The 25,061-nt window shown below is 45.0% G+C and overlaps 1 protein-coding gene across 3 annotated transcripts in view; it reads left to right on the top strand.

Annotated features, from left to right (window-relative positions):
- Positions 1–25,061, top strand: part of kif21b (kinesin family member 21B) — a 175,791-nt gene that overhangs the window by 45,425 nt on the left and 105,305 nt on the right. For all 3 annotated transcript variants that reach the window (XR_015081709.1, XR_015081710.1, XM_086011338.1), the window contains exons 2-4: positions 15,693–15,915; positions 16,710–16,892; positions 22,431–22,580. Coding sequence is in view for 1 of the 3 variants with exons in the window: in XM_086011338.1 (XP_085867464.1) it covers positions 15,693–15,915; positions 16,710–16,892; positions 22,431–22,580 (556 nt within the window). In the remaining 2 variants the exon portion in view is untranslated. The remainder of the gene's footprint in view (positions 1–15,692; positions 15,916–16,709; positions 16,893–22,430; positions 22,581–25,061) is intronic.

Here is a 25,061-nt window from a genome sequence, read left to right as displayed (position 1 = left end):
CTGGCAGTGACCACCCCTGTATATAAAGCCATAGCAGGCTTCTGTATTTCAGTCTTGAATTACTCTCTGTTCAGTAAATACCTGTTTTATTGTTCTCCTGCAGTCTGAGTATTATTGATCCTCGGACACTACACTGGCGACGGGCAGGTTCGAACTCACCTGCAGTACTGCATCACCTCACGGGGATCTTTTCCCTGAAGAGAAGCTTCTTGGAGGTCGAAGTCAGAACGGCGGGCGTCGACCACGGGCAACCGCCCAGGGATCCATCGGAGAGTTGCAGGGGAGGTTGTGGAGAGCTGGGCCTGGCTCCCCAGTCGAGGTGTTCCAGCAAGTCGTGCTGGTAGCAGGTAGTGCGCTGACCCTTCCGGAATACGGCGGGCTCGGGCTCGATCGAGCGGCTCTGCAAAGGGGCCGTACAGCGTTGTCGGGAGGAAGAGAGAGCGAGAGGGTGGAGCGCACCGGGCGCGGTCGGTGCTCAAGAACAGGGCAGCGTGGAGAGGATAGAACGCGGGGAAGGAAAAGTGATATGCGCCGAAGCCATGGGTCGCCGCCATTACCCTGTAGAACACTAGGAGCAGCGTGGCAGCAAGGGGAAGAAGGAAAAGCGTGGGAGGCGCCATTTTATTCCATTGGGGAAGAAGAAAAAGCGCGGGAGGCGCCATTTTAAATCACTCAAGATGCCGAAGAGTGGCAGTATCACTGCTTTCGACAACGAGGTAGAAGACTGGACCACGTATGTGGAAAGAATTGAAGTGTACTGCAAGGCAAATGAGGTGGCCGATGGAAAGAAGGCGTCGGTATTATTAAATTTGATGGGCGCGAGAACGTACGGCCTATTGCGGAATTTAATTACCCCAGCTAAACCAATGGAGAAAAGTTTTGAAGAGATTGTTAATATCTTACAGGAACACCTAAACCCTACACCGCTGCTGATAGCAGAAAGATTCAAGTTCCATAAAAGAAACCAGCACAAAGATGAGCGCAATGCTGACTATCTTACGGAACTACGCAAGTTATCGAAGCACTGCCAGTTCGGAGCAGGACTGGCAGACACTTTGCGGGATAAGTTTGTCTGCGGGCTCCAGAGTGAAGGAACCCAGAAACAACTACTTTCGGAAAAGGACCTGACGCTGGAACAGGCTTTCAGCGTGGCAGTATCCTACGAAGCAGCAGCACGGGGAGCTGCGGAAATACAACAGAAACCACAGGAATACAGCGCTAACGAAATGGCGTATGGAGCAGAAAAGTGCTATCGCTGCGGCAGAACAACCCATGATCAGAAGGACTGCTGGGTTAAGGACAAAGTATGCAGGCAATGTGGGAAAATGGGACACATAGCAAGAGTCTGCAGGTCGGGAAAGAAAACCAACACTACAAGAACTACTAGGGAAAAGTACAAGAAAGTAAAGAAATTGACAGACAGTAGTTCGGAAGATCAGGAGAGTGATAAGGACTCCGGGAGCAGGAGACTAAGTTGTCTAAAGTTACACAACGTGATTGCAAAGGAGGATCACCGAACCATTTGGGCCACCCTCATGATAGCAGGGTCCCCAGTAAAGATGGAATTGGACACAGGATCAGCCCTAACTGTCATGAATCGACGAGACGATGAGCGGCTATTCTCACACGTACCCTTGAAGGACACGTCCATTGTATTGAAGACATACACGGGGCAAAAAGTCTACCCCAGAGGAAAAATAAGGGTGCCAGTTGAATACAACGGCAAGGAAACACAGAAACTGTATCTATATATACTACCAGATGGAGGACCACCATTATTGGGACGTGAATGGATCTGAAAAATACAATTGGATTGGCATTCCATTCAGGCGCTAACTGTGACTGAAAAAGGATGATGACATCACACCTGGACAACTGTCAAAAATTCTAACTGACGCGAAAGAGGTGTTCCAACAAGGACTTGGGACTCTAAAAGGAGTAACGGCAACGATAAAAATCGAAGATAACACAAACCCAAAATTTTTTAAGGCCAGACCGGTACCTTACGCGATCCGCCCAGTCGTTGAAGCAGAGCTGGAGAGTCTGGAGCGTTCGGGTGTGCAGTCCAAGGTGGACTGGAGTGAGTGGGCCACACCCATCGTTCCTGTAATGAAGAAATCATTGAGCAGCATGCCTGGGGAGCCGAAGAAGGTTCACATCTGTGGGGACTTCAAGGTAACTGTGAACCCAGTCCTGCACACAGTACAATATCCACTTCCACGGATGGAAGATATTTTCGCCTCACTATCTGGAGGGAAACGCTTTACAAAGATTGATCGGGCCCAAGCGTATCTACAAAATGGAGGTGGAAGAAGCATCTAGGAAATACCTCACGATAAACACTCACCAAGGCCTTTACCAGTACAATCGACTGGTATTCGGGGTAGCATCAGCCCCGGCTATGTGGCAGAGGGCAATGGAACAAGTCCTGCAAGGGATCCCGGGGACCCAGTGTTATTTGGACGACATCCTGGTTACGGGCGAAAATGACAGTGAACACCTTGCCAACCTGGAGCAGGTGCTCACGAGATTACAGGAATATGGGCTACGAGCCAACCGCCCCAAATGCGAGTTCTTCAGGAGACAAATCTCGTATTGTGGCCACATGATTGATGAGGAAGGGTTGCATAAGTCGCCGGACAAGATTGAGGCTGTAGTCAAGGCTCCAGCACCAGAAAATGTGTCGCAACTGAGGTCGTTCCTCGGGTTGGTGAACTACTACCATAAGTTCTTGCCGAATTTATCCACAATTCTGCACCCACTGAACGCCCTACTGCAAACTGGAGTAACATGGAAATGGAGTGATGAGTGTAAGCGTGCCTTTCAGAAATGTAAATGCCTAATCACTTCAAAAAGAAGTATTGGCACACTACAATCCAACACTACCAATTCGGTTAGCATGTGATGCGTCTCCCTACGGCATCTGAGTGGTGCTGTCACACAAATTCCCTGACGGTTCAGAGAGGCCAATAGCCTTTGCGTCGCGCTCGTTAACCTCAGCCGAGCGTAACTACGCCCAGATTGACAGGGAGGCCCTCAGCCTGGTGTGGGGGGTGAAGAAGTTCAATCACTATCTGCACGGGCAGAAATTCACCCTACTGACTGATCATCAGCCCCTGGTCTCCATTTTTAACCCAAAGAAGGGCGTTCCGGTGATGACGGCGCAACGGCTGCAAAGATGGTCACTTTTTCTAGGGGCACATCAGTACGACATCGAGTACAAGGGTACGAAACAGCATGGAAACGCTGATGGGCTGTCGCGCCTACCGTTGCCTACGGTAAAGGAAGCACCTGCAGTGGACCCTGTTGAGATATTCCATGCGACCATAGTCGAATGTCTGCCTGTTACCAACTCAAGTATAGAGAAGGAAACCCGAAATGACCCGACACACACTCGGGTCTGATTTGACGGTGAAGGGATGGCCAGCACATGGCGACTCACTGTTGCCAGCATTCTCGCCAAGGAGAGAACAGCTGTCAGTGTGCCGGGGGACCTTGATGTGTGGATCCCGAGTGGTAATTCCACCCAAGTTGAGAGATAGAGTACTCAATGAGCTTCACGAGGGTCATCTGGGAGGGGTAAAAATGAAGAGCCTAGCCAGGGCGTTTGTGTGGTGGCCGGGAATCGATAAAGAAATCGAGGATATGACCAAGAGATGCACAGGATGCCAGAAGGTCCAAAACGCTCCACCACAGGCCCCGCTACATCCATGGGAGTGGCCCTCATCTCCATGGCAACGGGTACTCATTGATTTTGCTGGTCCATTTATGGACTCAATGTTCCTAATCGCTGTGGACGCCCATTCAAAATGGCCAGAGGTCATCAAAATGTCCTCCACCACCACGGAGAAAACTATTGCAGTCCTACGGATCATCTTCGCCAGGAATGGCTTGCCAGAACAGATTTGCTCCGACAATGGGCCACAGTTTGTGTCAGAGGATTTCCGGAGGTTTCTGAGGAATAATGGGGTGAAGCATTACACATCTGCCCCATATCATCCAGCCACAAATGGATTGGCTGAGAGGTTTGTTCAAACCTTTAAAAAGGCCATAAAGGCAATGACGACATACCACTACAACACAAGGTGGATAATTTCTTGTTTGCTTACCGGAATGCGACACATGCAGTCACCAACCAAGCTCCAGCCATAATGTTCTTCAACCGAAGGCTAAGATGTCGCCTGGATTTGCTCAAACCAAACATAAGACGAGATGTTGAGGATAAGCAATTCCAGCACATAAATGAGAAGCCAACCAGGAGCTTCAAGATAGGGCAACCAGTCTTGGCCCGCGACTACCGAACAGAAAAATGGCAGCCAGGAACGATATGCACACACAGCAGGGACCACTAATGTACACAGTGGACATTGGAGAGAGCATCGTGAGACGCCATGCTGACCAGATTCTAGAGTCACAGGAACAAGCCAAACCCATACCACGAGCAGGTGCACCTGGTAATCAACCCGAAGTACAGATTGCGTCTACCTCAGAAGCAGTGGTATTGGAAGCTGACGACCCAACCAATGACAATGAGCCAGAATCAACTCCGCCACAAGAACAGGATACTCGAGAAAGGCGCTATCCAGTCAGGATCAGGAAGCCTCCTCAAAGACTGAACTTATAAATGATTATTTCAGTTGATGTATATAGTACAGAGAAAATTGTAATTGTAATTAGTTATTATTTAGTTGTTAAATGAATGTTATGTACTGTTTATCTAAAAGCGGAGGAATTGTTGTGTATGTGCCTTGAAGAGAAGAACTGATTCTATACTGCAGTACCGGCAGTGACCACCCCTGTATATAAAGCCATAGCAGGCTTCTGTATTTCAGTCTTGAATTACTCTCTGTTCAGTAAATACCTGTTTTATTGTTCTCCTGCAGTCTGAGTATTATTGATCCTCGGACATTACAAATGGTCAAAATAAGACTAATATAGAATTATTGTATAATTTTCTCATTGCTTAATTAAAGTTGTAATTATGTCGCACTCATTAATCCTTCATCGACATGAGCAAAAACGTTTTTATGCAGCGAGTGGTTAGCACTGCCTGAAAGGGTGGTGGAGGCAGACTCAATCGTGGCTTCCAAAAGGGAATTAGATAAGTACCTGAAAGAAAAACAATTGCAGGGCTACGGGGAAAGGGCGGGGGAGTAGGACTAGCTGCAGTGCTTTTGCAGAGAGCTGGCACGGGCTCGACGGGCCGAATGGCTGCCTTCTGTGCTGTAACCATTCAATGATTCTATGATCAGTGTGAGGTCAGACTGCATCAGCACCAGAGTGTATTGGCCATTGTGCACCATAGTACTTGTGTCATGGTTCAGAGCTCTTTGGCCTTTTTGTTACGGAAAGGACTTGAGTCATGAGCTATGTTAAGATCTGTTTTTTTTGACAAAAACTTACCTAAAAGGGGCTAGAGATGGTCCAGTGCTGAGGAGTGCATCAGTCAGTGGATGAATAATAATTGCAGTGCAAGATTGACAGTTCTGAGATGCAAATAATCTACAAGTTGCTAGCCAGATCTGGTTATTCAGAAAGACACTTTGCACCTTGATGTTGGAAGTCTTTTTTGATCTCTGTGCGTGCTGTAAAGATGATTTTAAAAATAAGAATGGAGATACGAAGAGGGAGTCTAACAGCAGAAGGCTGCAAAGGGAGTGCTGTCCTGAGTGGTAGGACAGGGTGCATAGAGATTGTGATTTTAACTTGAGTTAAATGACCCACAATTTGTGCGCCATCATTGCATGTTCTTTAATTTTGTAACAATATACAAACACAAGTTCCACCAGTTATATCAAGCAGCTCCCATCAAACTGCAGTTCAGACCTTTGAGATTTAATGTGTTGTTGCATTGCAACTACTGCCAGATATCCCTGATCCTGTTTTAACATGAAGCAGATTATAAGAACCTTCATTGCGCATACTTTAAAAAGGATTGCATGCAATGCAGTATTGTAACAGTGCTATGCATAAACTATCTACTCAACTGTGTACTTTTATCATCTTTTTAAGAAATAGACCAAGTATGGCCCGTAATGGTCATAGCCTTTAATATTAATCTGGAAATAATATTTTAAAACCCTCACCACTCATTCTCTGGCCTATTCATTGAGGCTGTGATCTTAGATTTACTATCAGCGTTTGTTTCTCTAGCCTGAGTTTCCACAAACACCTATTCTCCACCCCTGCTCCATTGTAAGCATTTTGAATGTTGGGAGCCAAAACTAAATGAAGACATTGGCCTGAATTTTTTTTTTTACAGGGGTTGGGGAGGAGGCAGGAATGGTGTATGCGAGCCTGCGAGTGGGTGGTGCACCCCGAGTGCCTGGGGACCTGGAGGCATTGCCAATCTTAATGGCAGATCCCCATTCAAATAAAAGTTCCCAGAGTCCCGCCCGATACCTGGTCAGAATCACTTCCTGGCCATGCGGGCTGGGTCTGATCTCCAAAGCAGATTAAATCAGAGGCTGCCAGCCTCATTAAAATATTTAAATTGCCGACCCGCCTCCTGGGAGCTGGTTGGCTGCCCGCCCCCTGCCCCACCTCTGTTAAACCCGGAAGTGGGCGGGTTTCAGATTTTTTTAAATGTTAACATCTGACCGGACCCCAACCTGCCCATTTTTGGGTGTTGAAATTGACCCCTATGGTGCAGTTCATCACAAATCTGGTATTGAGCTAATTAAGATTAACAAAGGTCAGACCTTCATTTAAAAACCTTTCAATATAAACAGATAAAGAATTGCCATATATGAAAATAGAGGTTAATTAAATTATTTGCATGCAAATAGGAACGCCCCATTGTTAAGCAATTAACAGACTACTTGTGTGTGTGGGAATTTGGGATTTTGAAAATTCATTGCCAATGGACTGAGGTAAAACTGGATAAGATTTCTAATACAGTAGCCCACTGGAAGTATTTTTTTTTAAAGGAAATGGAATATTGGCTCTCTGCTATTCGTTCACATTCAATATTTTCCCAACCACATTCTGAGTGAAAGAACTACAGCACTCTGCACGTGCGGGAAAAAATCATTCCAAGGAAAAATTGTGCTGAAGTAGAGAAGATGGGCCGAGTTTTCCTGGATTAGCGCTAACTGAAGAGAGTTGAAGCCTAGTGTTTCATGACATCTTATTGTAACATTACCTTTTCACTCCCTGCCCCTCTCCCCAATATTTGGAGTGGACGAGAGGATTTCCTCAAAAGATACATCGCAGGTGGAAAATAAATGAACTTTTATAATAGATTAATTTCTCCCCCAACCACACCTAGACCTGTATCCAATAGTTAAATATTTGAATGCTTGAATGTATGTATGTATGTTATCCTGTTGCCCATTCTTTCCTATTCAAATAATTGTCTTAAAAAAATGGTGTTAATGGGTAAAAGGAATTGTATATGTGACCTAGTTTTAAAAACATTGCCAAGGTTTCCTGTATTGGGCTTTATTGCAGTACTATAGCTGCAGCTTGCAATGGTATTAGGAACTTCCTGGCAAGTCAATGACCTCCATCTCTTGAGGATAATGAAGCACTGAGCTGCAGTTGCACTTTGTCTAGTCAGTAGTGCATCAGCAGCCAAGTTATCTTTGCTCATATACACTGTGCAATCGTAATCATTTGAAATGTAAAGGCCAGGAAATTAACCTTGACAACTCATTAATGTAGTGTGAATGCATAATGTAGCTGATGGTATGCTTTTAAAAAGCCAATTCAGTGTTACATAAAAGCCAATTTATTGATTATCAATCTTTCAAAAGTGTACAACTGTCTTTTGAAGAATGCAATTGGCTTAATGCTTTTCCATCATAGTTTTTGTAGGATATACATTATTGATTAAAGCAGGCAAAGATTTTTCAGTAAGGATGTGAGGAAGCTTTTAAGAACTAAAAGCCGTGACTTATACAGTAGTTTGAGGCCATATGCTTCCCCAGGTGTATATATAGCCTATTAAAGTTAATAGGAATTTTTTCACTTGCCAGATACCTTTTCCATTGGTATCTGAAGTGACTTTTAGTAGGGGCTCACTCTGGTGCGATTCGAAATGTGAGATAAACTCAGGCTACATTGCTCAGCCGGGGGCATTGGGGGTAATTTTGACTTTGAGTGATAGTGTAAAGGGGGTGAGATTGAATCAGCTGCCCGTTCTACATCGCTCCCGATTTTCGTTTCCATTCAGGAGAAATGTACAACAAGCGGCTCATTCAATCTCACCCCCGTTACACTATCGTCCAAAGTCCCCTTTTTATGCTGATATAACTTATTTTCTTAGACCAACTTGTTTAAAGTGCCCTGATACTGTAATAAAACCTGCTTATCCAGGGGGTCCTTAGTACTGATTCCATACTGATATGAATGGACTTCCAATGCTGAATTCAGATGGCAAGAGGTAGTTTCCATGATGGATTCAGTTTATGATTTTGACAGTGTAAATAGGGATAACCAAAGAAAAAAATTATTATAAAGCAATCCAGTAACCTCATTAATATATTTATTATGATATGGTGTGCTCAGCATATATACCATATTGTTTTTTTTGTAGCCACTTTTACACAGTCTATCTATCGCTCTACATAGTTACCAGCGAGGTTATTGCACAGTGGCTTGGTTTAGTGATAGGTCAACGACCAGCTAAAACACTGTTTTTCCCCGATGTGCATAATATTCTCAATCCTATGGATGATAGATCTAGCAATGGGTAATTTCTTCTGAGCTATGGCACTTTTCGGTTCCACTCTAGTGTGGCACAGGATGGTTTAATCAAAATTATCCAACAAGGAAACATTTGCAGGGCTTTGGGGAAAATGCAGGGGGGGGGTGGGACAAATTGAATAGCTCTTTCAAAGAGCCGGCACAAGCATGATGGACCGAATGACCTCCTCCTGTGCTGTATGATTTTTATATAGCTTAGGATAGTTCATCATCTATATTAGGTTCTTTTTTGTAAACCTTATATAATCCCTCCTTACTCTTTCCTCTATACACCATGTTTATGCCATATTTAAGTCCATTGGACTGTTTTTTGCAGATGACTTTATGGCTGTTGGTGATGCTATTCTGTACTGATCACTTAGTGAGTGGCATACTTTTTCCCCAAAAGAAGACTTGCATATTTCGGGGGAACAGAAGTTAAAACATTTAGGTTTATTAGACTTACATTTGTGGGTTTTTGTGGAGTTCATGCATTTTGGCCCGATCACTCAACAACTGGGAGCTGAACTGATTCTCAATGGGCTTACTTATCTCCAGCATTAAAAGCTTAATGGTCTGAGTTAATATTAAGCTAATGTTTTCACAGGGATTAAGACAATAATGAATGAGACTGTATGTTCAAACTCACAACTGCATATACTGGGTCATTTTGTTGAGTGACAAAATAGACACTGTTGTATTAGCATGCATCTGAAGTTCACAGTACTTTGTGTGGAAATGTGCACTTTTGTTTCAGTTTAAAAGATTTTTATGCTAAAATATTGATGACTTGTGTTTTTGTTTTGACTGCACTGCATCTCATCCAACAAAATGGGACACCATGGCGGGAACTAGGGAACTACAGTTGAGGGGTCCAGTATTCAAGTGAATACGAACAGCAGCAAGATTGATTAGTCATGAATTCCTACTTTGTCTTCCATCTCCCTCGAGTTTATTTTTCAGATAATATATCAGATTCACTTTATAGCAATATATTTGGAAGACACAAAAGCTGTACTGTGTTGGGGAATGATTTTTATCTGAATTCCCTAATGAGGATGCCTTAACCAATGCATATGGGCATGCTTACAAAGAAGCTTTTGCATGATTTTGACGTGAATAGATGGACTGGCTAATGTGTACCGTGACAGCTTCACTGCTGTAGCAACTGAGGAGAGTGAATACTGTGAGGAGAATTATAATGGTAGCTGGAATTACTGCTACAGTGTCATTCACAGGAGGGTGCAGCACCTGACTGATGTATTCACCAGTACGACAGTATCCACCACTCAGGACAATATGATCTGTTCATTTACAGTGGTTTGCTGAGCTGATGTGCAGGTAGTACAGCGAGTATAACAATTGCATGTGGGTTGTGTCATTTTATAATGTAACAATCAGGTTTCCTTCCTAGATAAATATTGTTACAAGATTATAGGGTAATTAAAAGGCATTGGTTATTGGTAACTACTTGAAGGGATGGAGGAAGTCTCTAGTGAAGAGGATGCCTATTTCACAAGGGGAGAGGACGAGGAAGCCAGAAATAGCTCAACCCTTCCTAGTGGTTACATAGCAGTATTGATCGAAGCTTGTGAGATTGTAAAAGATTAGAAACATGTCAGGTTTTTTTCCCCCAAGTTAAAAGCCTTAATTTTTTTTCCAAATGTTATTATTGGTATAAGAAACTGGGAGAAAAGTGATGGGGATAAAATTGGACCTACAAAACCTGGGTATGTTCATAGAAAAACAGTAAAAATCAATTTTCACTTTGAACATCACTAAACTCAAGAAAACAGACCAGGGACTTAAACGTACAGTCAAGCTACATGACAACCCACAATTATTTACACCACTTTAAAGAAGCTTGCCAGCTTGGATAGATTTGGGGGTCATTTTACATGAATCACAAAAAGTTAGCATGCAGGTACAGCAAGTAATTAGGAAGGCAAATGGAATGTTGGCCTTTATTGCAAAGGGAATGGAGTATAAAAGCAGGGAAGTCCTGTTACAACTGTACAGGGCATTGGTGAGACCACACCTGGAGTACTGTGTACAGTTTTGGTCTCCTTATTTAAGGAAGGATATACTTGCATTGGAGGCAGTTCAGAGAAGGTTCACAAGGTTGATTCTGGAGATGAAGGGGTTGTCTTATGAAGAAAGGTTGAGCCGGTTGGGCCTATACTCATTGGAGTTTAGAAGAATGAGAGGGGATCTTATTGAAACATATAAGATTCTGAAGGGGCTTGACAGGGTAGATGCAGAGAGGATGTTTCCACTAGGGGGCATAATTTCAGAATGAGGGGGCACCCTTTTAAATCGGAAATGAGGAGGAATTTCTTCTCTGAGGGTCGTGAATCTTTGGAATTCTCTTCCCCAGAGAGCTGTGGAGGCTGGGTCATTGAATATATTTAAGGTGGAGATAGACAGATTTTTTGAAAGGTAAGGGAGTCGAGGGTTATGGGGAGTGGGCAGGGAAGTGGAGTTGAGGCCAAGATCAGATCAGCCATGATCTCATTGAATGGCGGAGCAGGCTCGAGGGTCCAAATGACCTACTCCTGCTCGCACGTCTTGTGTTCTTACTTAAAAAAAAACTAAAAGTAGTATTGAAGAATCTATGTTTGTTTATTGTGGCTCCAACTACTTGCCTGCCTCTGTGACGGCAGGATGTTAAAAATTGTTGGAGATTATACACAGCAGAACAGTTGCATTCTTGCTTTTAGCAAAGAGTGTGGGTTGAAATTGCTCGTGTGCGGTAGCGCAAAATGGATAATATCGACTCGGAAGCACATTTTACACCCTGCCTGATTTTCTTTCCCATTGACTTCAAAATCAGGCAGGGTGTAAAGCAGGCTGCCGATTTACTATCGCCTGTTTTGTGCTGCAGTCCAAGGCCAATTTCAGCCCGTGTGTGTCATGAGTGTGCCTTTGATTGACCGCAGTCTTAGAGGACTATCAGTGTGGTTGGTTAGAATATTGCGCACTGATCTCCTTGCTCCATACCGAACTAGGAATAAAAAACTGAAGTTTTGTTGTCGCACAATGAATAGAGTCCTCACAGCGCTACCTAAAGGAGTTCCAAGTTGCTTTAAAAAAAATCAATTGGCACAGCTTTTGTTTCTTTTCCTGCTGAAAGTTGGGTTCAGAGATGCATCGCAACAGTGATCTTAGCACAGCGCATACAACTTGCATTGTTTGTGTTTAATACCATGGATGCAATCCACGCATATCTCTAGACCTGATTTTTTCAGTTTCTTCTCAGACTTGGGAAAAAATTCTTTTTTAGCCATTTACCATCCAAGCATAAATCAGGAATTTATATGGGGAAATTGATTTAAAACTAGTTTAAAACCTCTCCCAGTATAACTGTGCCTGATGCATACTATTGCAATTACCTTTGATCTATCCGGCATTATTTGTCACTTCATAATAAAGAACCGCATGAATCAAATATCCTTGGTGACGATAAATAATAATTCATTTCCTGTGCGACCCTCTACCAGCAACATTAAATATTGTGTTGGGGGGGAAAAAATTATCAGTCATATCTCGGTCATGATTCCCACCTTTCCTGGAATGGAGTGTCTGCAAAAGTGAGATAATACTAGGCCACTCCTCAACAATGATCTGTTAAAAACTGGCTTCCTACTTTCAATGCACACTGCGACATTTTCTAACTATAACACAAATGTGACCCTAATTGGGATTGCAATACTGAAAACCAATGGGAAATGCATTAAACACCCAAATTGGCTCAACCTGTATCTATGACAGAAAATATACTGTTGTAGCGGTTCGTGTAGATCGCCACTAAATAAGAGAGTTTGACTTCGACGAACTATAAATAAGTTGTTTATTTACAGGAACAAGCTAATTACATCAGGTAAGATAGCAGGTAAGATGGCTGACTGTAGGAGCACCGTGGTGTAGGTCTTGTCCCAGCGGGGACTCCACGAGGACTGAGTTTGCAGTCCTGTGGGGAGCGTGATGACGTCATCACGCTCTGCTGTGTGTTCCCGCGTTTTGGGCGTCACGTGATGCGCGTTGTTGCGTCGCTGGCCGTTGAGGTCGAAGTCGGGAGGCCGGGCTGTGCCGGTGCTTGCCACGGGAGCGGAAGATTGCGTCGCTCCCGTCGGCTGGCCGTTGAGGCTGAAGACGCTAGGCCGGGCTGTGCCGGCGCACGCACATCACGTCGTACGTGACATGACGTCAGCGTGCTAGGGCGCGCCTTAAAGGGGCAATGGCCCCAACAGGTAAGTTAAAAGGGCAACGGCCCCAAAAGGTAAGTTAAAGGGAATTATGTGTCTCTATGTAAGGGACAACCAGTGGTACCACCATACTGTAACCTTTAGTTTTGATAGAGTTTAAGATGGTGGGCTTGCAGCTTCTGCTCAAGAGTGGGAAGTTTTTGAGAAAATTACGTGTGTCAGAGGCTATAGGGCTGGATTTTCATTCAGAAGTCGGGAAAGAGGCGGGACTACAACTTTCGGGTTGTAGTCCCGCCTCCATTGAGATGCGGCCAATCCACACGATTTTCACTTGATTGATCTTGTTGAGCCCGCCCAGGGCCACCCAGCAACAGGTGACGTCACAGACTGAAATTTCATCTGTCAAGACGTGTTGAAATATCAGTGTTTCACAGCTGTTTGAAGCTGTCAAACACTGACAGTCTTCTAACCTGAGTCCTTCTACGCAGACTCAGTTAGAAATCTCGCCGGCACTGAAAGCTGCAGGCTGTCACTTTTGACGGCTTGCGGCCATTCTGCTTTCTGTACCGGCTGAATGATGGACTCCCGAAACATAAAGGAAGGAAGGCTGTAAAGGTAAGTACAGGTAATTTAAACTTCTTTAGACACACCAAACACACTTACCTTTGCACTCATGCACCCATCACTCACCTGAACACGGACATCTCGACCCCTCCAAGTCCTTCAACCCGACGGCCCGACTCCTCTAACCTGGCGTGGTTTGGAGCTGTCGGGAATCCCACACGACAACCTTCAAAATAGGGATTAGGCTAAAAACTGCCCTTTAACTACCTGTTAACAGACAGTTAATTGGCACTAATTCCTTCCCGCCTCAAGTCGGCGGGTCCCAGTGCGGGGCAGGTACCCGCCTCCTTTGAAACTTACATAGAGGCAGGTTTTGGGCGGGATGGTGTCGGGACCCCTGAATTCGGGATTTTAGCCCATGCACACCTAAAAGCCCGCCTCACGGCACACTGAAAATCGACCCCTATGTTTTGCATGTTGGTGACCGCCACGTATATTTGAAGATTCTGTCCCCAGGGAAAGTGTTTGGGGTGCTGGGCCATGGTTGAGATGGTGGCAGCACCCCAAGCAGAAGTCCAGGCACCCCGGCAGTCTGCTTTTGAGGGAGCTGGTAAAAAAGGCAGCACTGTGATACCAAGCAGTAGGTGGAGGGACCAGGAAAGCAAGTGTGGTATAAGAAATGATGGTGTGCGACTAGGAGGGAGCGGCCAGCTTAACTGTGAGGCTTCTCTTTTTTTTTATTCAAAGTGGTATGGAGCAGGTGCACATTCAGAGGGCGGTGAGAGATTCTGACTCTGGTAGAGAAGCAATTGCCCGTGGCCCAAGAGAGACCCAGGCAAATGATTTCAGCAGCTGTCAAGAGGGCTTGTGGTTGTTTGCTCTTGCCACAGAAGAGGAGAATTCACGGTACTAAATACAGCCTCCATAAATATGAGAAAAAGACCAACAGCATTCTGCAACTAACCCTGAACCACAAAACCAATTTTTATTCAAAATGCCCAAAAAAGTGCTTTCTTGACAATAACAGCCTATTATTAAGACAGACAGCAGCTGAACAATGACTCTGGAAGCTGTTGCATCAGGTTTGCCTGGGAACATTCTGCCTCTGAACTGTTAGAGGGACATTTCACTGACAGGTGGAAGGTTTTCCTGCACCGCCCACCCTCAGAGATGTGCCCCAATTAAGGGAGGGGGACAGGCCTTTAGCTTTCTAAATCTTAACAAGTACGATGGTTGTCCTGAGTATTTTTCTCCTCATTTCCCGAACGTCTCCCTTTGTATGTCTTGTGAAGTGAAATGCTTTGTATGAATATTACTGGCTTTTAAACTTGTTGCACAAAGCAGTATTGGTCATTTTTATTTTTATTTTTGCACAAGAAAAAACACCAATGCAATTCAACTTGCTGTTGCTTCATACTAATATCTTTGCCGTAATGTATTGGCCATATGTGCATCAGTTTGACCACTAACTGAGGTACAAAAGGTTTTGTTTTAAATTTAGCCCCTGTGTTATCTGATTCCTTCATTCCGATTTTTTTTCCAGGTACAGGAAGTGGTTGATTTCCTATAAGGCAGTCATTGTAAAATATTTTCCTGTATATTTTCCTTAGCCAGAAGGACTTATCCATTCGCGTACTAAACTCTCTCTATAATGCTTCGCTTGACTGTCCAAAAAGCACGGTTTAAAGGAATAAGTTGCCCAGAGGGTTTTGTACATGTTATGTTATAATGAGGCTTAAACAATGCACGTCTGTTAGAGGTTGTGGTATGTTGGACAGTCTTAAAGTGGAGCCAGGATTAACGGTGTCATAAATCGCAACTTCTACAAGAAGTAACTCGGGAAGTACTACTGGACGGCCAGCTGAGGGCGCCGTCCGAGGAGTATAAATACCCGGGCGTGGGCCCAACTTGGCTAGAGACAATTTGGAAACAGGAAGCTAGTGACTACTAACTAGACCTCCATGTTTTGTTACAAGTCGATTAAAGCCTTGCTTTATGTTCAACCAAGTGCGTAGTGAGTCTTTATTAAGTCAATCGGGAAATACTTTTGTATCTGTCAAAACTGTGAATATTCTTTGTTCCATTCCCAATGTTTTTACTTTAAAAGATTTCATCTTTTTAAATTGGTTTCTTCTGTGTTATTCTTTGATATATTCTATCACAAGTGAGAATCTTCAGTTGGTAACTAATGTAGTTGGAAAGTTGCCAATGTTGTTTTGTATTTTCCTCCCACAGAGTCCGTCCACAGTCAGCCAAAGAGAAGATCGAGGGGTGCCATATCTGCACATTGGTTACACCTGGGGAGCCACAAGTCATCCTGGGAAAAGACAAGGCTTTCACATTTGACTTTATGTTTGATATAGATGCCAGGCAAGATGAGCTCTATAAATCTTGTGTGCACAATCTTGTGGAAGGGTGCTTTGAAGGTTATAATGCAACAGTGTTTGCTTATGGACAGGTAAGAATTAAATACTAATGTGCCAGGAAGATAATGACATATTAGCAAAAGAAAGTGAAGTGATGAATTATGTGTATTACATTTTGCAAGATTTCATAATAAATACCAGGCACTGTATCACTCAAGGGTTCCAGTGACCTACCTCATAAGTACTTGATTGGGAGACTGGCTAGTGCTTGGGGACGGACAGTGTTCTGTCATCACAATCCTAACCCATCAATGTAGATGAATAAACTCCAAAATATGACTGCTATGACAAAAACTGACTGCAAAAACACAAGAAGAAATAAAAATAGAATGTAGCAGCCGTAAAATATTCCATAGTGTGTGTGTATAATATACAATAAGATACATAGGAGTAATGTTTTTGACGAGATTACGATGCTTTGTCAAGAAAAAGTGTACTATGACAATGAAATCTGGTGAAATTTTTCAAAAGGTTCAGTATTTGCAATTGTAGGTCTTAAAATGACACATCTCTGGACAATGTAATCAGATAATGATCTCATGTGAATGAAAATAAACTCCAGATAAAAACCTTGGCACTAAGTGATGTGGTGCCACACAGAGACTGACTGCTTCATCTAGTCAAAGACAATGTGCATCACGTGATTTATCCTGGGGTGGGGTTTTTCTGAACAGTTTGAACAGATGGGGTTTGCCTCCCATCTGATTTCAATCCCTGTATTGAAAGCCATGTAAAAGTAGGTGCCGGCAATTGTTGAGTATCAGTGTTCTACTTTGAATTGCTTCATGAGATTTCCATCTTATGTTACTTTTTCTTCTGCTTCTAGACTGGTTCAGGGAAGACCTACACCATGGGCACGGGGTTTAATGTGAATATGACCGTGGAGGAGCAAGGAATAATTCCACGTGCAGTCAAGCATCTTTTTGAAGGAATTGCAGAGCGAAAGCGAGCTGTTCAGGACCAAGGAAAACCGCCACCGGAGTTTAAAGTCACTGCCCAGTTTCTGGAGGTAGGTCAACAGATTCAATGGCCCAGAAATTCGGGTCGGAGGCTTCCCGCGGGTGCAAGCCTCCGACCTGCACTTACATAGCGCGCCAGCCGTTGTGCTGTGGGCTCGCGTGGGATTCCGATCCTGGGCCTCCTCCAACTGCCGGTGCGCAGTGCTTGCGTATCCCAGGGGCGCAGTTAGTTCGATGCGTCCCCTGGCATCACGTGGGCTGTGGAGAGCCAATGGTAGCAGGGAATCTTTATTCATAGATTTGCCAGGAAGACCTGTCAAATCTATGAATACAACTCAGCCCCAAAATATAACTAAAACTTCAAATAATTTTTTTTTTAAATCACATTTTTAAAATAACTATAAATTACATAAAATAACTATTTTAAGCAATAATTTAAATTTTTGAAAAAATTAATTACAGTTTCTAACAGGGCTAAAAATAAACTTACCTTTCTTTAAAGTATTTAAAAATAATAAACCTGTGGAAAACATGTTTTAATTTTACTTAATTCACCACTTACCTTGTTAAAAGCAGGCCTTGCGACTGCTTTTTACAAGCGTAGCTCCTGGAGACTTGCCCTCCTGGAGAAAGCTGCAAAAGAAACGGAAGTTCCAGGCGTACGCGCTGCCTCTCCGGCGCACGCGTTCCACCTCTGAACCCCTTCCTTTAAGGGAACGGAAGTTCTGGCTTCCCGCGCATGCACAGTGCATGCACGAAACCGGCACTTTTGTTGGGCCTACGCGTGAGTACCCAGCGCGTACTCGCCCATGGGGACCTGAAGTTCTGGCCCATCATATTTTACCAAAAAGTCCAAGGGCCTCAATATGTGTTGGTGTAGGGGTTACGGGGATCGGGTGGGATATGTGTCGGTGCAGGCTCGATGGGCCGAAATGGCCTCTATCTGCACTGTGGGGTTTCTGTGATTCTGTGAATACATTTGCATATATCAACATCTTTTAATTCAGTTAAGTGCAAATTTAGTCAAGATGGTGCCTTGTATTAAAAATCATCATTTCAGTTTTGATTCGTTCTATACCTGAAGATTCAGATCAGACTGTGTAGGTTGGGCTCTGCTGTTAAATGGTATCCTTGAATTAATATAGATTTAGCTCAATTCCCAGGCAATTGAGGTCTGTCACATGTATGCCTGTGACCACACAGGATCTGTATTGTTCCACATTGTGCACATTTACTATCCCTCATCATGGGGAAAAAAGGGGCATTAAGTGCTGTTCTGCACATTTACAGAAATAAAAAAACTGTAGAAGAATAGGAACTGAATAAAGTCAAAAGTGTAAAAAATCAACCTAATCCAATATTTTCTTCAATTCACAAAAATAAATAAAATAACATCGGCCCTGAATTTTCTCCGGGTCTGGAATGTACCTAGGGAGTAATCCAGGCGAACAAGAACGTATGAGGATGGGAAATGGGGTGGAACATGGGGTCTTTAACCTATAGGTAGTTATGAGGGTGAGTGCTAGTCCCCTCTCCCCCTCTCTCTCTGGCAGTCCCTCAGAACTGAGGATGACTTGCTTCCACATTAAAAATGAGTTCTCAGGTGACTGATGAGTCCAATGCTGGACTAACAGTCTCGGTCACAGGTGGGGCAGACAGTGGTTAAAGGGGCGGGTGGGGTGCTTGGGTTGACGTGCACTGGTTGCGCTTGGCTACCGCTTGCTCCCGGCGAAGAGACTCGAGGTGTTCGGTGCCTTCCCGGATGCTTCTCCTCCACTTTGTGCGGTCTTGGGCCAGGGATTCCCAGGTGTCGGTGGGGATGTTGCACTTTTTCAAGGAGGCTTTGAGGGTGTCCTTGAAGTGTTTCCTCTGCCCACCTGGGGCTCTCTTGCCGTGTCGGAGTTCCGAGTAAAGCGCTTGTTTTGGGAGTCTCGTATCGGGCATGCGGATGATGTGGCCCATCCATCGGAGCTGATCGAGCATGGTCAAAGCTTCGATGCTGGGGATGTTGGCCTGAGCAAGAACACTGACGTTGGTGCGCCTATCCTGCCAATGGATTTGCAGGATCTTGCGGAGGCAGCGTTGGTGGTACCTCTCCAGTGCATTGAGGTGCCTGCTGTACATGGCCCATTTCTGTGAGGCATACAGCAGGGCGGGTATCACTGCTACTCTGTAGACCATGAGCTTAGTGCTGGGTTTGAGGTCCTGGTCTTCAAACACACTCTTCCTCAGGCGACCGAAGGCTGCACTGGCACACTGAAGACAGTGTTGGACTTCGTCATCGACGTCTGCCCTTGTTGACAGTGGCTCCCGAGGTATGGAAGGTGGTCCACGTTGTCCAAGGCCTTGTCGTGGATTTTGATAATCAGGGGGCAGTACTGTGTAGTGGAGGCAGGTTGATGGAGGACCTTTGTCTTATGGATGTTTAGTGTAAGGCCCATGCTCTCGTACGCTTCGGTGAAGGTGTTGACAATGGTTTGGAGTTCGACCTCCGAGTGAGCGCAGACGCAAGCATCGTCTGCATACTGTAATTCGACGACAGAGGATGGGATGACCTTGGATCTGGACTGGAGGTGACGGAGGTTGAACAGTTTCCCGTTTGTTCTGTAAATTAGCTCCACTCCAGCGGGGAGCTTACTGAGGGTGAGATGGAGCGTTGCAGCAAGGAAGATCGAGAAGAGCGTTGGTGCGATGACAGTCTTGCTTGACCCCGGTTCGTACGTGAATTGGGTCTGTGATGGAACCGTTGGTCAGGATCACGACTTGCATGTCATCGTGAAGCAGGCGCAGGATGGTGACAAACTTTTGAGGGCAGCTGATTTTGAGGAGGATACTTCATAATCCCTCATGGTTGACAGTGTTGAAAGCCTTTGTGAGATCAAAGAAGGCCATGTACAGTGGTTGGTGCTGCTCCCCGCATTTCTCTTGTAATTGACGCGTGAAGATCATGTCCATTGTACCCCTTATTGGGCGGAATCCGCATTACGACTCTAGGAGGAGCTGTTCGGCCACTGGGAGAAGGCGACTGAGGAGGATTCTTGCAATGACTTTCCCTGTGGCAGACAGCAGGCAAACTCCTCTGTAATTACTGCAATCGGACTTATCACCTTTCTTGAAGATGCGCTCTCCGATCCCATGGCATGCCCTCCTCCTTCCAGATAAGAGAAATTAGTTCATGAATTTGCGCCAGTAGTTTTCTCTGCCATGCTTTAGTGCCTCGGCAGGGATGCCATCTGCTCCTGAGGCCTTGTTCTTCAGTTGTTGGATGGCCTTTTCAGCCTCATGCTGGGCTGGGGTTGTGCTGAGCTGGTGGCGGGTAGCATGCTGCAGGATGGAGTTGAGCATACTTGCGTCGAAGACAGAGTCTCGGTTAAGGAGATCTTCGAAGCGCTCTTTCCAGCGGGCACTGACTGCCTCTCTGTACTTAATGAGTACCTCTCCATTCTTGGCCTGCAGTGTGGTAGGACCTTGGGTGCTTGGGCCGTAGATGGTCTTGACTGCGCTAAAGAATCACGCACGTCGTGGTTGTCGGCTAGCTGCTGGACCTCCTGCGCTTTCTCCACCCACCATCTGTTCTTTAGGTCGCGAGTTTTTTCTTGGAACTCGGCCTTCAGGCGTCTGGAGAGCTGCTTTCGTGCTCTCGAGTTGTGTTGCTGTTTCCAGATCAGGACTGCCTTGCGCTTGCGGCTTATTAGCTCCTGGATCTACTGGTCATTCTCGTCGAACCAGTCTTGGTGTTTCCTGGTCGAGTGACCGAGCGCCTCTTCACAGGTGCTGATTATGGAGGCCTTGAGTGCAGACCAGGCGCTGTGGACACTCTGTGTCTCTGCCTCACTGGGAGTCATCAGGTTGTTTGTGAGGCGCAGGCTGAATAGGGCTTTCTTAGCGGGGTCTTTGAGTGTTCCAACGTTGATTTTCCTGCGGCATTGTTTCTGTTGTCGCTGCTGTTTTGGGGCTACATTGATGGAGATGACAGAGCAGATTAGGTGGTGGTCTGTCCAGCAATCGTCAGCTCCTGTCATGGCACGGGTGATGTGGACATCCTTGCGGCCCCTCAATCGGGCGATGACGTAGTCCAGCAAATGCCAGTGCTTGGAGAGAGGGTGCTGCCATGAAGCCTTGTACTTGTCTCTGACGGAACAAGGTGTTGGTTATGACAAGGCCATGTGCTAAGCATTTTGACAGGAGGAGAGTACCATTGGAGTTAGCTTTCCCTACCCCCCTCTGCCGCTCACACCTCCCCATCGGTCTGTGTCCTTTCCAACTCTTGCGTAATTCGCCAAGGAGGATCAGCTTGTCGCCCGTTGGGACTCAGGACAGGGATTGTTTGCGACGGAGTAGAATCCCTCTTTTGGTCTCGTCTGTGGCTTCCAGTGTTGGGGCATACGCACTGATGACCGTAGCGCATTGGTTCCGGGCTAGAGTCATGAAGCGCTCGTTTATACCACTAGGAGAGTCTCTGAGATGCCCAACTAGTTCATTTTTTATGGCGAAGCCAACCCCATGGAGGCAGCGTTCTTCTTCAGGTTTGCCTTTCCAGAAGAAGGTGTAGCCACTGCCTTGCTCCTTGAGCTGACCTTCCCCTGCCCACCGGGTCTCACTTAGGGCGGCGATGTCAATGTCGAAACGTTTGAGCTCCTGGGCAATGACGGCAGTATGGCCTTCCGTTCTGTCACTGTTGGGGTTATCCATGAGGGTCCTGACATTCCAGGTCCTGAACTTGAAAGGGTGGAAGATGCCTGTGTGTGAATTCTTTTAACGTGGGGTGGCCGTTGCACACCAGCTACCACACGGGCTTGACAGAGCAAGGTCTTGGTCCAATGGCAAGGGGATCCAAGACGATTGGAGATCAGGCTCTACTACAACGGCCTAGCACACACAAACATACTGCTACTGTCCTCCTCCCTCCTTCCCGCAGGTCCTCTCTGCCTGGGTTTCATAGGATGCATTGTGGTCCTCCCGAGCTCGCTGTTGGCCCGTGCCGCACCTTGCCTGGGGTCCTTCCACGCTGCGCTTGGAAACCAGAAGAAGGTGGGACCAGTAGGATGACCTGATATGTTGGAATTCCCACTCTTTCTCTGCTCCCCAGTGTAAATAGGACTCGTGTGTTCTAGGTTGGGGCAATGGTTTAAAGAGAAACTTATGATTCCACGTAAACGGCCCTCTTGTAAAGGAGGCTGATTTCTACTTTATAAAGATGTTGCAGTTGGATGTACTATCTTCTTCCAATGGTAGTTGGCCAGTGCTGCTGCATTTTGATCTCCTCCCCGCCAACCCGCCCTCACCACCGCTCCACATGGGCACCCACGATGTGCTGACATAATGGTTGGGGCATCCGCTTATATTATATAATAATTGCCTGACCCCAGAAGCTCCAGTAGGATCAGGCTTCCAGATCACCAACTGGGTGCCATCTCTGCTCTGCCATCATTATGGCAGCAGATTGGAATTGAGGATTTTACATCCCATTACGCTGAAAATTTTGAAATATTATAAGTAAATTAGAGCAGTCTAATTGAGATATTCTAAAAATGTCATGACGTTTGCCTTCAGACCTGTGTTTGAAGATGTATTGTATTATTTTGCAGCTTTACAATGAAGAGATACTGGATCTATTTGACAGCACACGCGATCTGGATTCACGGCACAGGAAATCAAACATTAAAATTCATGAAGATGCCAATGGAACAATTTACACCAGTGGGGTTGTCTCGCGAATTGTTAATTCAGAACAAGAGGTTAGTGTGCAAAAACAACTGGGCATATTGTAATTCATGTAGTATTTCTGACAGATCATTTAAAAGGTTTTTTGATCAATCATGTTCATGAATAATTTAAAACAAATTTGCCTGTCTAGTCCTGGTTCTAGTTCTTTATTTTAGTGGCTGCTGTTTAAAATGTTGATAAGATGTATGTGTGTATTGGGGAGGGTAATGGCAATCATGCTATGGGAGAGAACAGAGAATCGGCTTTCTGCAGAGGAGGTTGGTGGCAGTGAATGTATTGTGATCAACCATGAGGTTAATGAAAGTTGACTTGCCCTGTCAAGAGCAGGAACTAGAGTTCTTTAGTCACTCAGCTTTCCTCATGACCTAGATTATTTTTTCCTGTTTGACCTATGCTATTTTTAGTTTAGCATAGTGACTTGTAGATGCATTGGACCTGACAGGGCTGTTCTAACTCTAAAATTGACTTTGTTTATGTGTGGCTTGGATAGGTAGGTACTACTGTATGTTACATTTTTCAAGTGATGCACCTTGAGACACAGTATCCATATATGGATTAAAACTTCCATTTTTAAAGTTACAAAATATAATTTGAATAGACTTTTGGCAATACCGACTGTACATCCACGTGAGGAAAAACACTGCGGCCAAGTGTCTCACCTCCTGACTCCCCAGAGCCTTTCCACCATCTACAAGGCACAAGTAAGGAGTGTGACTGAATACGCTCCACTTGCCTGGATGAGTGCAGCTCCAACAACACTCAAGAAGCTCGACACCATCCACGACAAAGTAGCTTGCTTGATTGGCACCCCATTCACCACCTTAAACATTCCCTCCCTCCACCACCGGTGTACCATGGCTGCAGTGTGTACCATCTACAAGATGCACTGCAGCAACTCTCCAAGGCTTCTTCGGCAGCACCTCCCACACCCGCGACCTCTACCACCTAGAAGGACATGGGCAGCAGGCGCATGGGAACATCACCACCTCCAAGTTCCCCGCCAAATAACACACCATCTTGACTTGGAAGTATATCGCCGATCCTTCATCGTCGCTGGGTCAAAATCTTGGAACTCCCTAACAGCACTGTGGGAGTACCTTCACCACACGGACTGCAGCGGTTAAAGAAGGCGGCTCACCACCTTCTCGAGGGCAATTAGGGATGGGCAATAAATGCTGGCCTTGCCAGCGACGCCTAGATCCCATGAATGAATTTAAAAAAACTTAATTTTAATAAAAATTTTCTTCTAACTTTTATGTGGAGGAAAGTAAAGTAGATGTATGAACCATAATATTGTGATGTCTTATGATGTGTTAAATTTGATGGCTAATTTTTTTCCACATTGCTTCCCCTCTCTGCCTGACGGCGTTGAATCTTGCTGGGGGTTGGTTCCACTGGGACCATCAGCCCTCGGGTAGCTTGCCCAAATGCCCATTCTTCAGTGAGTATTGGTCGGCTATTCAACAATGCAAAGCATGACTGTTGAACCCGATCCTGTGTTTTCCCAATATCCATAGATGTACGGTTTCCAGCAGGGGACAGCTAGTGCGAAGGAATTGGGAGCTGAAAATCTGACTGACCCTTCTTCCCCTCCAGACTTTAAGGACACTGAGGCTAGTTGTAGAAATCTGCCTGTTGCTCCATTTAAGATTAGCTAACTCAGTATAGACTGAGAATCAAACCTGGGACCTTCCCTTCCAAGGCTTAGCACTGCATCTAACAGTGCTTCTACCCACTTGGTTATCGGAGTAGCTTCTAATTTGTATTTGAGTGGATTTTTATTGAAACCTCCTCAAAACCACCTATAATGAGGCCTAATTAAGATAAATCAAGTAATTATATCGCATGTATTTGTATTTTTTATAATTTAGCTGTAGAGTTGTAACATTTATTTTCTGTATCCTTGTACATATTTCTAATTTAATCTGAAAATAAAATTCACTAGGAGTTAATTGTTCCTTTTTGGATTCCATTTCACTGGCATTTTTAGTTTTAATAGAACGAATTATCTCACTGCTGAGTTTATTTGAAATTCTTTTGTGCCAGTCTTTAATTGGTTAATATTTCAGCTTACATACTTACTCTGAAGTGGAAATGCTCATTTGAGGAAGATAACTTCCGTGAATATGAGCAAGCGAATAAGGTCTCGAGACCGCGAATACTGTTTTTCTCATTCAGTGTCTTTTTGGAGTTTGGGACCAGAACGTTAACAATGGCCGGTTGTCAAATGGCCATTATCACAGATAATTACCAATCACCAAATAGGCTTGACAGAAGTTAATAGTTGTAAGAGAGTTAAGACCTCGATTTCTCTATATAATAGAGGTCCTCTATTGTTATGAATATATGACATCTCTTTAGAATTGCAGCGAGCAGCTAACAGTACTTTTCCCTTCTCCGTGGTTTTGGCAGCCCCATTTGGGAATGCCCAGTAGTGTCAACGTGGTTTGTGACCTTAATTCAAGGCAGCAGGAAGCTGGTGAAAGGATGAT

The sequence above is a fragment of the Somniosus microcephalus genome, chromosome 18, assembly GCF_052327205.1.
Source record: "Somniosus microcephalus isolate GS21.2 chromosome 18, FLI_Smic_1.0, whole genome shotgun sequence".
NCBI classification, from domain to species: Eukaryota; Metazoa; Chordata; class Chondrichthyes; order Squaliformes; family Somniosidae; genus Somniosus; species Somniosus microcephalus.
This window is presented reverse-complemented; position numbering and strand designations above follow the sequence as displayed.